The sequence below is a fragment of the Hydra vulgaris genome, chromosome 05 (assembly GCF_038396675.1).
Source record: "Hydra vulgaris chromosome 05, alternate assembly HydraT2T_AEP".
Classification (NCBI taxonomy): Eukaryota; Metazoa; Cnidaria; class Hydrozoa; order Anthoathecata; family Hydridae; genus Hydra; species Hydra vulgaris.
This window is the reverse complement of record NC_088924.1, coordinates 35568692-35583819: the sequence shown is the minus strand read 5'-3', so window position 1 is coordinate 35583819 and position 15128 is coordinate 35568692. Positions and strand designations below refer to the sequence as shown.

The 15128-nt window shown below is 27.0% G+C and overlaps 1 protein-coding gene across 1 annotated transcript; it reads right to left on the bottom strand.

The window, feature by feature from the left end:
• Window positions 1-773: 773 nt before the first annotated feature.
• LOC100201357 (Na(+)/H(+) exchange regulatory cofactor NHE-RF1) lies at window positions 774-14910 on the bottom strand. The gene is made up of 2 exons (XM_065798029.1): window positions 14338-14910; window positions 774-1903 (listed from the first exon to the last, which is right to left on the bottom strand). The coding sequence occupies exons 1-2, from the start codon at window positions 14465-14467 to the stop codon at window positions 1011-1013; spliced, it is 1023 nt and encodes a 340-aa protein (XP_065654101.1). The 5' UTR covers window positions 14468-14910; the 3' UTR covers window positions 774-1010.
• Window positions 14911-15128: the final 218 nt, after the last annotated feature.

The window sequence follows — 15128 nt, the reverse complement described above, 5'->3', positions numbered from 1 at the left end:
TAAAAGTTTCTGAAATTACAAGATATGGATCAAACGTAATAGAAACATACCCAGATGATCTTGAAAACTCAATCTTAGAGGAATGTATTCATTTTCGGGGACATCTTCCATATATTAAACGAGAATTAGAAAATCAAGGCAATAATTAAACATTTTCTATATTTGAACTGTCCGAAATAAAATCAAACCCTCTTCAGAACATATATCCAAACGTTGGCATTATTATTTGAATACTTCATTGCACACTTGTATCCAACTACTCGGGTGAACGTTCGTTTTCTGCCTTGAAGAGAGTAAAGAATTATCTTAGGTCAACAATCGGTCAAAAACGACTCAATGCTCTTGGACTTTTGACCATGAAAGACAAAATAGTAAAGAATATAAACTATGATGACGTTATTGATATTTGCTAACTTATGATTTTGTAATGATTGAATGTTGCAGTTTTTTGATACAAACTCATATAAACCTAAAATCAAACATTTTTGTATGTTTAGTCATTAATAATTATGTTTGTAATTGTTGACACTTGGTATTGCTATAAAATTTATAATCTTGTTACACTGCATACGCTTTGTATATTTACAGCTCTTCAGATCACAAGATATTTTATGAAATTTCGATTTGTGCAAAATGCGTATATTTTATTTTTATATTTTGCAAACAAAGCCTCACAATAAAAATTCTTACAAAAAATTTTTCAAAAACGTATAAGTTTTTACCTTTAATTGAGTTGTAACAGTGCTACATTAATGACAAAAAAAAACAGCAAGTTGTAAAATCTCTATGACTTAAAACATTCAAGCTACATCCGTGTAAAAAATAAAATAAAACGCAACCCAATGTTGCTACAAACCTCTACAAATTTGACATTATTAAACTTTATTGCACAATATTACATAAAAATAAATGAAAGAATGTAAAAACAATTAAAAATATAATTTGACAAGATATTCTAAAAACATTTAAATTAACTTTGATTTTCAAAAATAAAAAGATGAAAAAAAAAATTATAGTTTGTTAAATAAATCCTGCTTGGCTTTCCAATCGTCTTTTGTTTCTTTTACTTTTTTACGTTGAGGAATAACTGAAAGAAGAGGCTTTTTTAATTCGTTATTTTTGTGTGACTGGGACGGCGAGGCGGTCTCGAAGGCGTTGGCAAAATCAGAAATTGCATTTTCTGGAGGGTGCTCAAATTTCTCGTCGTTTTCAAAATGAATATCTGATCTTTCTCCTTCATTTTCTGGTTTAGATTTTGGTTCATTAACATCTGACACAAAGTCAGGTTCTTGAGTCAGATTTTCAGAATCATGTTGCTGATTTACTGGTGTCAATGAGTCAGCACAAGACTCATGCTCTTGTTTAGAGTCAGCCAGTTGTTTATCACATTCAACCGCATCAGCCTGAGAATTTTGAAGCAAGGCAACGTGAGCTTCAACCCCCTGCACTGATAAAGTTTGAAGTTCCAATGCGGGATTTTCATTAATTTCAACCGGCTCAGATTTTTTTTCATTACTAAAACTGTTTGGGCTATCATAAAGTCCTTCAATGTCTGGCGAAACCTTAACAGTCTCTGTAAGTTTTTCTTCTTTTTCATTTTCAACAACCATATCTTTTTTTTCTTTAACCTCAGTATCACTTGCTATAACTTCATTAAGTGTAGAATTTTCAGAGCTTGGAATATCAAGAACACTTGAATACTTTGCAAGGTCAGCAGTAATTGGAATTTTTTTTATTTTCATGTAATTATCTGTTATGCGATCAATAACCAAAAGTGAAGTAGTGTTGGGGAACTCCTTTATTGCTTTAACTACATCTGCATGCGAAGAATTCTCAACATTATTCCCATTTACTTCAACAACTCGATCACCAACACTTAAACCAGATTTTTCAGCAGGACTTCCTGAAAATGAAAAATTCTAAAAATAATATCAAACTTATATATGAGTACAAATTTTTCAAAAAACAAGGGGTTGCACCCTACATCTCCAAATTTGCTGAAAATTGGCACAAATGTGTAGAGATCTAAGTTGGGAAAAACAGTGAGTTTTTTTCAAAATTTTTTTATCCCCTGAAGAATTACAATAACTTAAAGTTTGATAGATTTTGACTTAAAAATGAGGGGGGAAAGTGCCGGAAATGTGTCCGTTTACTATTTCACTTATAAGGTGCTTGTAGTAATTTTACAAAGATAAAATTTGGTACAAAAGGAGTTTGAATCCTATTTAATCTGAAAATAATAGAATTGTATCTCTCAAAACAACAAAATATAGTTTATTTTAAGATATGCAAAAATAATTTAAAAAAAAAAACAGTATCTGTGTTATGTGATTTAAATTTTTAATTAATTTACAAAATTAACAGTTTAAATGCCTAATTACAAAGTTTTTTTACAAAGTTATTACAAAATATTGTTACATATTTTGTACACTTATAAATTTGTTATTTTCATTACATAATAGTTATGTCATTTACATTATCATTTTCATTACATAATAGTTATGTGATTTACATTATCATTTTCATTACATAATAGTTATATCATTTGCATTATCATTTTCATTAACTAAATAGTTATATCATTTGCATTATCATTTTCATTAACTAAATAGTTTAGTTATGTCAATTTGCTTTATCATTTTCATTACATAACAGTTATGTCATTTGCATTATTATTTTCATTACATAATAGTTATATCATTTGCATTATCATTTTCATTACATAATAGTGATATCATTTGCATTATCATTTTCATTACATAATAGTTATATCATTTGCATTATTATTTTCATTACATAATAGTTATATCATTTGCATTATTATTTTCATTACATAATAGTTATATCATTTGCATTAACATTTTCATTACATAATAGTGATATCATTTGCATTATCATTTTCATTACATAATAGTTATATCATTTGCATTATCATTTTCATTACATAATAGTGATATCATTTGCATTATCATTTTCATTACATAATAGTTATATCATTTGCATTATCATTTTCATTACATAATAGTGATATCATTTGCATTATTATTTTCATTACATAATAGTTATGTCATTTGCATTAACATTTTCATTACATAATAGTTATGTCATTAAATGAAACAATATTATGTTATCTTTTTTTTTATTGATTGTTTTATTGTAATAAAATATTGATTACCTCATCAATAAAATAAGTAATAAAATGACAAGTGTACATAATAATATCCAATAAATATTACCTTGTTAAATTATATAACTAAATATAATTATATTTAGTTATAATCTACTTTCACCCTATTTTTAGTAGATAATTAGTCGAGAATTGACAATATTTAGTAGATAATTAGGTATTTAAAATATGTCTATTAAAACTAATAGCGATTTGTTCAAACAATATGTTCTTTATAAATATAACTTTATTGTTATTTTAAACATATTGTTTGTGTTCAAGTGTACTCTGCTCATTAGAAATATTGTATTTAAGATTTCTTCTATTTAGGTGTTTAGATTATAATTCCTCATTATAGTTTTATATGGATAACAAAATCAATTGTTCATTTGTAAATGATTATCCAGTTTGTTATAAACAATCATATACCTAAGTAAGAAATCTGATTGAAGATATTGACAGGAATGATCATAAATTACTTGTAAAACGAACAAACTTGAAAGAAGAACAAATTACTAGTATATGCACACATCATTGTGATATGTTAATAGTGAGAAAAGAGATAATCAGAAAAGTTGCACTAATTCATTTCTGACTCACAAAAAAGTGAGGTAAAAGTTTATACATTTACATTTTAATGGGTAATACCATTCTTAATAAGTTGTTTATAAGTTTTTTGTGACAGGATTTGTTCGTTGTTTTATAATAATAATATAATTAATGTTATAGTACGTGAGTAATATTAGAAGCAGAAACCGTAAGTTTAAATCTTATACCTGGAAAAAAGTTGTGTCCAACCTGTCGAAGTAAAGTTATTAAACATTTATCAACAAGTATGAGTGAAAATAATGATGAATTTTGATATTGTTAGTGAAACATCTATTCAAAATAAAGAAGAGGGTGTAAATACACACTTAGCAACATTTTTTTTTTTTAAACACCTTTGCTTCCAACAAGGCTGCAAGCAACCACTAATTAAATTTGGAAGTTACTGGAAGAGAAAAGATGAAAATTGTAGAGCAAGATAACAATTGATGGACGACTTAAAGGATTGCAAATTATATGAATCAGGAAAGCAAGATGAAGGAAGCGAATTCAAGAGAACTGATGTTCTAGAAAAAAAACTAGACGAATAAGAGTTTTTGGAGCACTCAAGAACAGTCACAGAAAAAGGATGAGACTTAATTGAATGACAAGTAACACAAGAATGAATTTTAGTAGATCGCAAAAGAGACACTAGTTCTTTAGAACAGTGCCCACTAAAGAATTTGTAGAAAAGAGAAAGAGAAGCAACATTACGATGATGTGATAATGGTTGGAGGTTGGCTGCAAGAGCAGGCCCAACTATAATTACAATGCGTTTTTTCACCTTGTCTAAAAAAGAAAGGGTATCATCAGAAGATCCACCCCAGATATGGCAACAGTATTCCATACAAGGTCGGATATGAGATTTATAGAGATAGAGAATAGAACCCGAAGTAAGAAAGTGTTGAGCTTGATAAAGAGATGCAACCTTAGCAGATGCTAATTTTGCAACGGATTTGATATATGGTTTCCAAGAAAGATCGGAAGTAAGAGTTAATACTAGAAGATGAAGAGTAGATGACTCATCGAGTACATCATCATTCATAAATATAGGAAGATCTAACTTATTGTGATGACGATTGGCTGAAAAAAATTGAGTTTTATCTGTATTGAAGCTCACCAGTCACTGTTAGCCATGCTGTAGCAGAAGTAAGATCCTTTTTAACCTCAAATGCCCCCTCTAAGCAATTAGAGAGTGTTGGCTTCTTATCACGACAAGAATAAATGGTATTATCATCAGCAAACAATGCCACCTTAGATTTGAGAATATCTGGAAGATCGTTAATGTAAATTAAAAAGAGTATAGGGCCAAGGATACAACCTTGAAGAACCCCTGAATAGAGAATAAGAATAAGAGTGCTGTCCATCAAGGACAACTTTTATACTACAATTGGAAAGGAAGGATTCAATAATCTTAAAGATGTTGCCAGACACACCATAAGAAGAAAGCTTATGGAGAAGACCAGCATGCCAAACTTTATCAAAAGCTTTTGAAATGTCAAGAGCGATGGTCTAAATCTCTCCACCTTTATCTAATGCACGATAAAACCTATTGGTTATTACTGTTAGCAAATCAGCTGTAGAACGAGAAAATCAAAATCCATATTGATGGTCAGAAAGTAACTTATTAGATTCAAGATGAGAAATTAAGTGTTTGTTAATTAAAGATTCAAAAACCTTGCTTATGATAGGAAGAAGACTAATGGGACGGTAGTTAGACGAATCAGATCGCTCTCCAGAATTTTGGAAGATAGGGATAACAGATGCCGCTTTCCAGCAGGCTGAAAAACAAGACTCTGATAAGCACTTGCTGAATAGTTTTGAGAGTATAGACGACAGCTCCGGAGAACAATTCTCCAAGACAATAACTGGTATGTTGTAAAGGCAACAAGCTGAAGAAGAGTCAGCTGCTGGAGTATCTCCTATTAAGATCAAAGGATTGCATAAGTCAGGTAAAATTAGAGAAAGTAAACGAAAATTGACAGCATTGACCCTCAATATACAATCAACTGTTACCTCATATTGTATGTGACATGATTAATAAAGACTGTATTATGCGCAAATCTGAAAAATGCCCAGCAACTATGAATGCATTAATTAGAGAATTTAATTAGAGAGTTTGAAGATGGTGATGAAGTAGAATTTGATCAGTGGACAACAACAGATAGGTCAAACTTAACATATAAAAAACAACAGATAGGTCAAACTTAACATATAAAAAACAACATATAGGTCAAACTTAACATATAATAAAGAGTCAGTGTCTGAATACATTGAACTAGTATGTAAAAAATTGACAAAACTTGCACCACACTTGTATTTAGCTAAGAGTCAAGCATCATACCAGAGATCAAGAAAGGAAGATATGACTGAGCGATAACATTACTTTTTGGTGATTTTTCAGAAAACTATAAATTTGTAGTTCAGGATGAAACACAAAGCTTTCATTGGACAAATTTTCAATCTTGATACACTTCATCCTGTGATTAATTATTTCAAAAAAGAAGCTTTTCTCAATCACAAATCTTATTGTATTGTTTCAGATGATATGATGCATGATGTGAACATGGTGTATAAAATTATTGATGTTGTCAGCAATGATATTAAAAGAAATCTACCTCAAATAAAAAATATTGAATACTTTACAGATGGGTGTGCAGGTCAATATAAAAATTATTTGATTCTTTGTTTCCATTTTGAAGATTTTGGTCTTTCTGCTAAAAAAAACTTTTTTGCAACTAGTCACAGTAAGCAACCTTGTGATGGGATAGGTGGTACAGTCAAACATTTAGTAACACTAGCAAGCTTGCAAAGAGATATGGGTAATCATATTTTATCTCCACAGGTAATGTACAAATATTGCAATTAAAACATTGAAGATGTACATTTCATTTATATATCATCAGAAGATTTAACTTTGGTAAAAAACACTCTTAAGGAACCACTTGGCCATCAAAAGGTTAAAAAATATATATTTAATATACCTTTTATTATTTTTAAAAAACATGCATAATTTTTATTGATAAACTAAAATAAAAAATAGATTTATTATTTGTGTGGAATCATCGTCAAAAGTATTTTTGTTTTATTTTGGACTTACAATTTTCTTTTAATGCCTTTAATAAAACATGTTTAATAAAATAAGTAAAACGGAATAAATGCATATGTTGCTTTTTGTTTCTAGATAGGCGCAAAGCTATGTAGTGTTGATGAAGATTTTTCTTTCATGCATGACTTTGGAAACTTCCCTGTAACAACTGTAAACTTAGTACCAGATGAATATGCCTGTGTTTCCTATGAGCAAAAGTGGTGGATAGGAGTCATTGAAGACATTAATCTAGAAGAAAGAGATGTGCTTATCAAATTTATGTGTCCAAATGGTCCTGCAGGGTCGTTTAAATGGTCACCAGTGGATAGCCAATGCTGGATTCCAGATGTCTACATGATTTCCAAAGCTGAAGTACCAACCACAAAAACAGGATTTTGCTACTATTTAGCCAAAGACAACTTGAAAAAAATTGTTTTCCTTAGGAAATAGAGATTTTTATGTTTAAACTAATTTCAAGTTTGCTGAGTCTGATATGTCTTATCCATACTTTCTTTCAATCTTTTATTTTTTGTACAATTTATAAATAATGTGAATGAAAAGCATACATAAAATCACTTAAATTGAGTATTTATTTTTCAAAAGGTTTTTTTATACCTTATAATTTTGTTGTAAAAAATTAATAAAAACAATTAAGTTACTAAACTGTTAATTCATAATTTGATTAATTTGTAAAAAGTTGAGATAGATTGCCTGATTTTTAAAATATCACAAAATTTTGTGTTTGTATCAAACCTCAATAACTCCTCAAGTAAACGTAAGGCCAAAAAAAAATTGGGTCGTACATTTTTTTTCCTATCTTTCAGATTTTTTTATAGCTATAATTGTCAATGCCCTTTTTTATTGTCACCATTAGGTACATTTTATGAACCCTAAAATAAACAACCTTGCCTTGCTTGGAGAGATACAATTTAAAGTTTTTGGACTTAGCAGGTTTTAAGCTCTTTTGGTACCAAGTTTAAGAATTGCAGCATTACTAAAAGCACCATATAAGGGTAATAATAAACGGAAACATTTTTGGCACTTTCCCCCCTCCCCCCCCCCTCATTTTTCAGTCAAAATCAAACAAACTTCAAGTTGCTATAAATCTTAAACAGATAAGAATTTTATAAAAAAAATTTAGTCTTTCCTAAGTTGTCTCTAAACATTTGTACCAAATTTCAGAAAATTTGGTGATGTAGGGTGCAGATTTGTGTTTTTTTAAATTTTGAAAAACTTTTACCCATATGTATAATGAATACATTTTGTGTTTTTTTTTTTTTTTAATTTTGATTTAAAGTTCCATAGCTGATGATAAATTATGTTTCTGAATTGATTTACTTTTTTCTTCATATTTTTCAATTTCTAATTCTTTTAATTGAAATTTAGATTGTTTCAATAAATACTCTTAAGTTATTTTATAAACATATATTCAAGTAAAGCTAGCCTAAACTACCATACACATTAACAACCATACACTTAAGCTATCATACACCCACCTTTATAAACATTTCAAACATTCTATCAGTAAAACAATACATTGGTTAAGTTGTTGGTAAGATTAGATTATATATTAAGAATATCTAAAAAAAAGTTTTCTTGCTACTTCTGTATTGCAAAAATACTTTTAAATTGTCCGTAATTTTACTTAACCCATTTTTTTAAGGAATAAAAAACGACAACCAATTTTTATAAGGAATACTTCTTTGGTTACAGTTTTTTTATTATTAAAAAGTTGTGTTATGTTATTTATCAACATTCATTAACAAAATTTAAAGCAAGAATCTCAATCAATAAATGAGTTTGTTTAATGTTTGCCCAGAAGAAGTTAATAGCTAAACTTTTTTTGTTTTGTTTTTAACATAAAAAAATTGGTAACAGTGTTTCAAAATAAGGAGTTTGGCAAAATACAAAAAGACCTATTCTGTTTATACCAGGGCTGTAGAGTCGGAGTTGCGACATTTTTAGCAGAGTCAGAGTCGCTAAACAAAATTGCAACTCCAATAGTAAAACTTCTCGGTTTTTTGCATGTACAAAATCTTCAATTAACCTTATATTCATATACCTTTATACCATATACCTTTATATTCATATACCTTTATACCATATACATTAACCTTATATTCATATACCATACCAAACCTTCAAAGAACTTTTCATTTTGGCAAAAAAAAATTTTTTAAACTATTGCATAATATTTTTTAAAGAATTCAAAGAATTTTACAAAAATTTTGCTTCGGAGTCGAAGTTGCACTCTGAAAATTTCAACAATTTGAGTTGGAGTTGGTACTTTTTTTTTACGAATCTACACCCCTGGTTTATGCTTGTAAAATGTGTTCCTACAAATAAAGTTTTGAATATTTTAAATTTATACATTTTAAGGTATATATTTCTTTAAGGCGAACAATTTATTTGTTTAATTACTACCTAGCTAACACACATACATTTGGCCAACGTAGGTAAAACCATCGCAAACATCGGCTATTCTGATGCAAATCCAACATTGATCCAACCTTATGTATTTAGCAATGATATCATTAAAAAGATTAACACCAAAACAACTAAAAACAGCTTGCACAGTTACATTATTTCAACATATGTAAAACCATTGCAAAAGTTAATTATTTTTACAATCTAAATCCAATGCTGACCCAATGCATACAACCTAAAGTTGATTTAATATATTTGAATTAATGTTGATCCAATGTATATAGCCCATCATTGATTCAATATATATGGATCAACGTTGCCCTAATATATACAACCCAATATTTCAGGTGCAAAATTATATAACTTATGTCTTTATAATCAATGGAACATTTTATTTGTTGCTTTTTTGGCTTTAGCCATTTCTGATTTTGTCCTAGTCTTTACATATTATATATATATATATATATATATATATATATATATATATATATATATATATATATATATATATATATATATATATATATATATATATATATATATATATGTATATATATATATATATATATATATATATATATATATATATATATATATATATATATATATATATATATGTATATATATATATATGTATATATATATATATATATACATACATATATATGTATATAGGGTTCAATTTAACGGTCGGACATTGGACATTGTCTGGCTAAAACCTCAGGTTGTTTGATCAATTTACAAATTGGACATTTCAACCAACGGGATTTAAATTCTACAAAATAAAACTTGGACAGCAATGGCGTGCGATCAAACACTATTGCTGACCACGCAAATAATTTTTTTTGGTTACAACCTGACTAAAATTGTTTAGTTGATTTAAACATTTCAGAAATAGGCTGAAAGAAAATACGTTAAACTCAACTTAAACTAGGATTAAAAAAAGAAAAAACTAAAAGAAAAGGCAAAACAATTCCTTACAAAAAAGAAAATAAATTAGCTTTAAAATAAAACTAAAAAAACTTGAAGTTAAAAAATTACTTTTAAAATTTATCTTTTAAAACATTTAATTAAAGTTACGCAAAACGCTTTTACAAATTTTGCAATTACATTTTGTCCGTGACTTTTTAAAAAATCAAATTGAGCCCTGTATATATATATATATATATATATATATATATATATATATATATATATATATATATATATATATATATATATATATATATATATATATATATATATATATATATATATATATATATATATATATATATATATATATGTATATATATATATATATATATATATGTATATATATATATATATATATATATATATATATATACATATATATATACATATATATATATATATATATATATATATATATATATATATATATATATATATATATATATATATATGTGTGTATATATATATATATATATATATATATATATATATATATATATATATATATATATATATATATATATATATATATATATATGTATATATATATATATAAATATATACAACTTAGACATATATACAACTTTTACAACTTAGACATATATAAATATATACAACTTATATATATAAATATATACAAATATATACAACTTAGTTTCTCCGCGCAGCGGCCTTGCTCGGCAAGGTTTGTGTTTCGGAGTTAAAGAGTTGAGAGAGGGTTGCACCACGAATAATAACTAAAAAAAAAAAACACAAAAAAAATGAGTAGCCTCCTCGACTGTAGTGGCCCCCCTCGGGCCTTGGGGAGGTGAATAATCTAAAAAAAAAAAAAAAAAAAAAAAATATATATGTATATATATATATATATATATATATATATATATATATATATATATGTATATATATAAATTAGTAGAAAATCACTTATCAAACTTAGGTATTGTAAATTTACACATATGTGGAATATGTTGACACCATTATAAAAAAAATTCTTTAGAACTATTTACTTCTGCTTTCTTTTGAAAATATTTTTTTAAAAGGGGAATTTAATATAATTATTTTCTTTTATTTTTATATTGTTTTATGAGAAATTTATTTTCATGCCTGCATTTAGAAATTAATCCCAATTTTTTGTTTAATAAACATTCTTTGTTTGCATGTGTAATTGTTTTAAATTTTTCTATTATTATTATATGCAGGTGCTGTTCCAAGGATGGACCAATTTAATATAAAGTCACAAATACTTTAATCTCTTAATTACCATATGTATTTTGGCAGCATGATGTCTTTTGAATATTTTTTATTTTTAAAGGATTGTTTTATGGTTGGCAAAATGTTTAATCCATTCACCATCTGTTTAGCCAATATATTGTTTATCAGGTACATACTTAAAAAAAAAAAACACCTTTATATACCCTGTTTTTTGATAAACATTTTCCACTGATTAAACAATTGATTTTTGGTTACAATTTTCTAGCTTTATTTGTATTTCGTTTTTAAATTTAATGTAATTTATTAGAGGGTGGGAAGTGTTTATCAGTTAATTTAAAAAACACATTTCTTATGTTAGTGGAAACACTTTTGCTATATTGGGAGATGAGCCAAATTACATCAAGTTTTATTTTTGTTTTATATTTTATTATTTTTTTAAGGGTCAAATTTTATCAAACCCACTCTTTTGAAGAGCATCTTCAAAATTCCTTTAGAGGAATTGAATTCATTTTCATCAGAGGAGTTTTGGTTTAGCCTGTTATTAATTGAAATTGGGATTTGTTTTAGAATTTGGGCTGATAATTTTAATATACAATAATTCCTCATTTGGTTTTATGCTTATTTTGATTTGAAAGCCATCATTTAAAAAAAATTTTATAACATATTTACTACTTTATCGAGTTGTGGACCAGACTTTCTATGTATTACTATTAAACCATTATCACGATAAAGGCCTAAATCATTAGTATTGATTATTTTACTTAATAAGTCTAAAATATATATTTCAACAAATTTACAAATTTCTGCTCCATCATAACTACAAAACTCAGAACACTGTTGTAACATTTTACCAATGTATGTGTACTAGCTGGGTAGCAATTAAACTATATCATTAAGACTGTTTTGAATTAATTCATAGACTTTTTTGTTATTACTTGAGTTCATAACTTACATTTCATTTAAACTTTATTAATATAAATGAGCAAAACCATATAAACTTTTGACTGAGTGCGACTTAAAACTAGAAGAAGTGAAAAATACAGTTTAATTTGAAAAAATCCCCAGTGAAATTATAGAGCCTGTCTGTAAAGAAAAACTTCACAAGATAATGTACTGAATGACATTTTTTAAAACTTGTATATACTTTGTGACTTTGCTTTTAAAAAATTATATATTTGTTTAAAATGTTGCAGGTAATAATAACACAAATATATTAATGGCTTTGAAGAAATTTCCAAATAGATATCTTTTTTTTCCAATTAAAAATAATTTTTTTTTTGTTGGTAAAATTTGAGAAGTACATAATTTTTGTTGGTAAAATTTGATGAGCACACCCCTAGTCTTTGTATGCTAGGTACAACCCTACTCAGTACTTAGTCTACTACTTAATTTTCAAATAGTTCAAACAACACTAAGATTTTTATTATCTTCCTGCTTTTTTAATTTGGTTGATATATATCTATATATTTCTATTGTGGACTACGCGCACATTCAGGTAGTTTTTCATTTTTTTTATTCAATTTTCATTATTTTATTTTATTTTCTGAGTCTTTTTTTTTTTTTTTTTGGAGAGGGGAGAAGGGCTATTACATGCTGAAATAATAAGCCTCAATGGTGTCCCAACTTAATGAACTTTAGATAAACTATAAAAAAATTGAACAGTAGCAGGGTTTATCAAGGCATAAAAAATTTAGTTGTAATTAACTTATCTATTATATAGTAGACAGTCATGTTTATGAGTATTAATATCATTTAGTGCTCTTTCTATTTGATTTATAGATATTAACATTTCCTAGTAGATGGTTAACTTTATTCTCATATTGTACCTTATTTAGATACAAATAACAACTTTGTAAACTATAAATAGAACAGACTATGTTAGTGTCATTCGATCAAGTTGACTTTAATAAAAATAATGGTTTGAAGAAAATAATTACTATTGTTTGAAAAAGATTTGTTTAAGAAGCAATTATGGACAGAAATGTTGTTGTTAGTTAATTATAGCTGGGAACTTTAACAAAAGCAAAAAAAGTGGCAGTTATCCACTTATATGATACTGTTGCAATTATTACAGAGAAATTTATTATATATGAGTTAAAAGTCTGACGATAATTGAAGAGTTCTCTTTTTAAAAAGAAGGAGGGTTTTTATCAAGGCTTATCAAGGTTTCAGTTTATTAAGTTCTTTTTCAATGAAAATCTTTGAAACATTCTTAAATCAAAACATTTGAATTGTTTAAAAAGATGGAATCAATAGCTTTTTTCAAAGCACGTCATTAGACTTTCTCTGCCACAAACTCTTACAAAACTCTTAACCTGGGATCTTGATCATTTATTTCAAAATCTCTGTCAACTTTTAGAAACAAGGTACTTATAAAATGAAAAATTGCATTTTATGTAATATTGTATTGTATGTATGATACAATAATGTATATAACACACAAAATCACTGTATCAATGTATGTATGTATGTATGTATGTATGTATGTGTGTATGTATGTATGTATGTATGTATGTATGTATGTATGTATGTATGCATGCATGCATGCATGCATGCATGCATGCATGAATGCATGCATGTATGTATGTATGTATGTATGTATGTATGTATGTATGTATGTATGTATGTATGTATGTATGTATGTATGTATGTATGTATGTATGTATGCATGTATGTGTGTATCTTTGTATGTGTGTATGAATGTTTGTATGTATGTGTGTATGTATGTATGTATGTATGTATGTATGTATGTATGTATGTATGTATGTATGTATGTATGTATGTATGTATGTATGTATGTATGTATGTATGTATGTATGTATGTATGTATGTATGTATGTATGTATGTATGTATGTATGTATGTATGCATTAAAATCATATTACCTGCATCCACAGCACTTATATATTGACCTATAACTCCTTTTTCTCCATGCAAATTAAAACCATAACCACTAGGTCCTTTTTCTAAACGACAAAGCCTTGGCGACTTTACTAGTGCAGTATTTTCTTCCATTTTTTAAAAGTAGGACTATGATCTTTAAATTATTTCTAAATATTCTTTACTGGGTGTAATGGAAATAAAACACCTTTTTAACACAGAATTGCATATTTTAAATCGCCATTCACAGCGGTAAAATGTTTTGTTGACATTATCCTTGATATATTGAGTCCTCCTACGTTGTGTATAAATTTAATTGCAAAGAATTTCTTGGAAATTTTATGGTTTAGCATATATAGTAATTTTAATTAACCTCGCACTTTTATTGGTAAAAGCCCAAAAATTTTTATTTAGAAGAATCTGTTGTTTTGTGAATAAAATGTCGTACTTTTTTTTAATTTTTACAACTGTTTAGTAGGCTTATATTAGCGGCTTTTATTTAAGGCAAAGCCAATAAACATAAAATAAATAATAATAATAATAAAAGCGCAGCTAATCAACCACAACAAATCGTTTGCGGTCTATTAATTTTTTTTGTAACGCGTTACTTTGCAACGAATAACAAACAGCACCGTAAAAGTATTTTTCGTTTCGTAAAATCTTTTTTGAATCTTTTTTTGTAACTCTATACCGCAACATAGATTTGTAAAAAAAAAACGTATTTTAGTTTAAAAATCTTTTTTTTACGGTTTTATAGATGCATTATAATCATTTTTTAAAAAAAAAACGTTTTTTT

Bases quoted from the DNA above. Each gene is read 5' to 3' on its own strand.
- LOC100201357 (XM_065798029.1), bottom strand. From the start codon at position 14,467: ATGGAAGAAAATACTGCACTAGTAAAGTCGCCAAGGCTTTGTCGTTTA. The intron at 1,904-14,337 runs GTAATATGATTT...TTTCATTTTCAG, and splicing joins TATAAGTGCTGTGGATGCAG to GAAGTCCTGCTGAAAAATCT.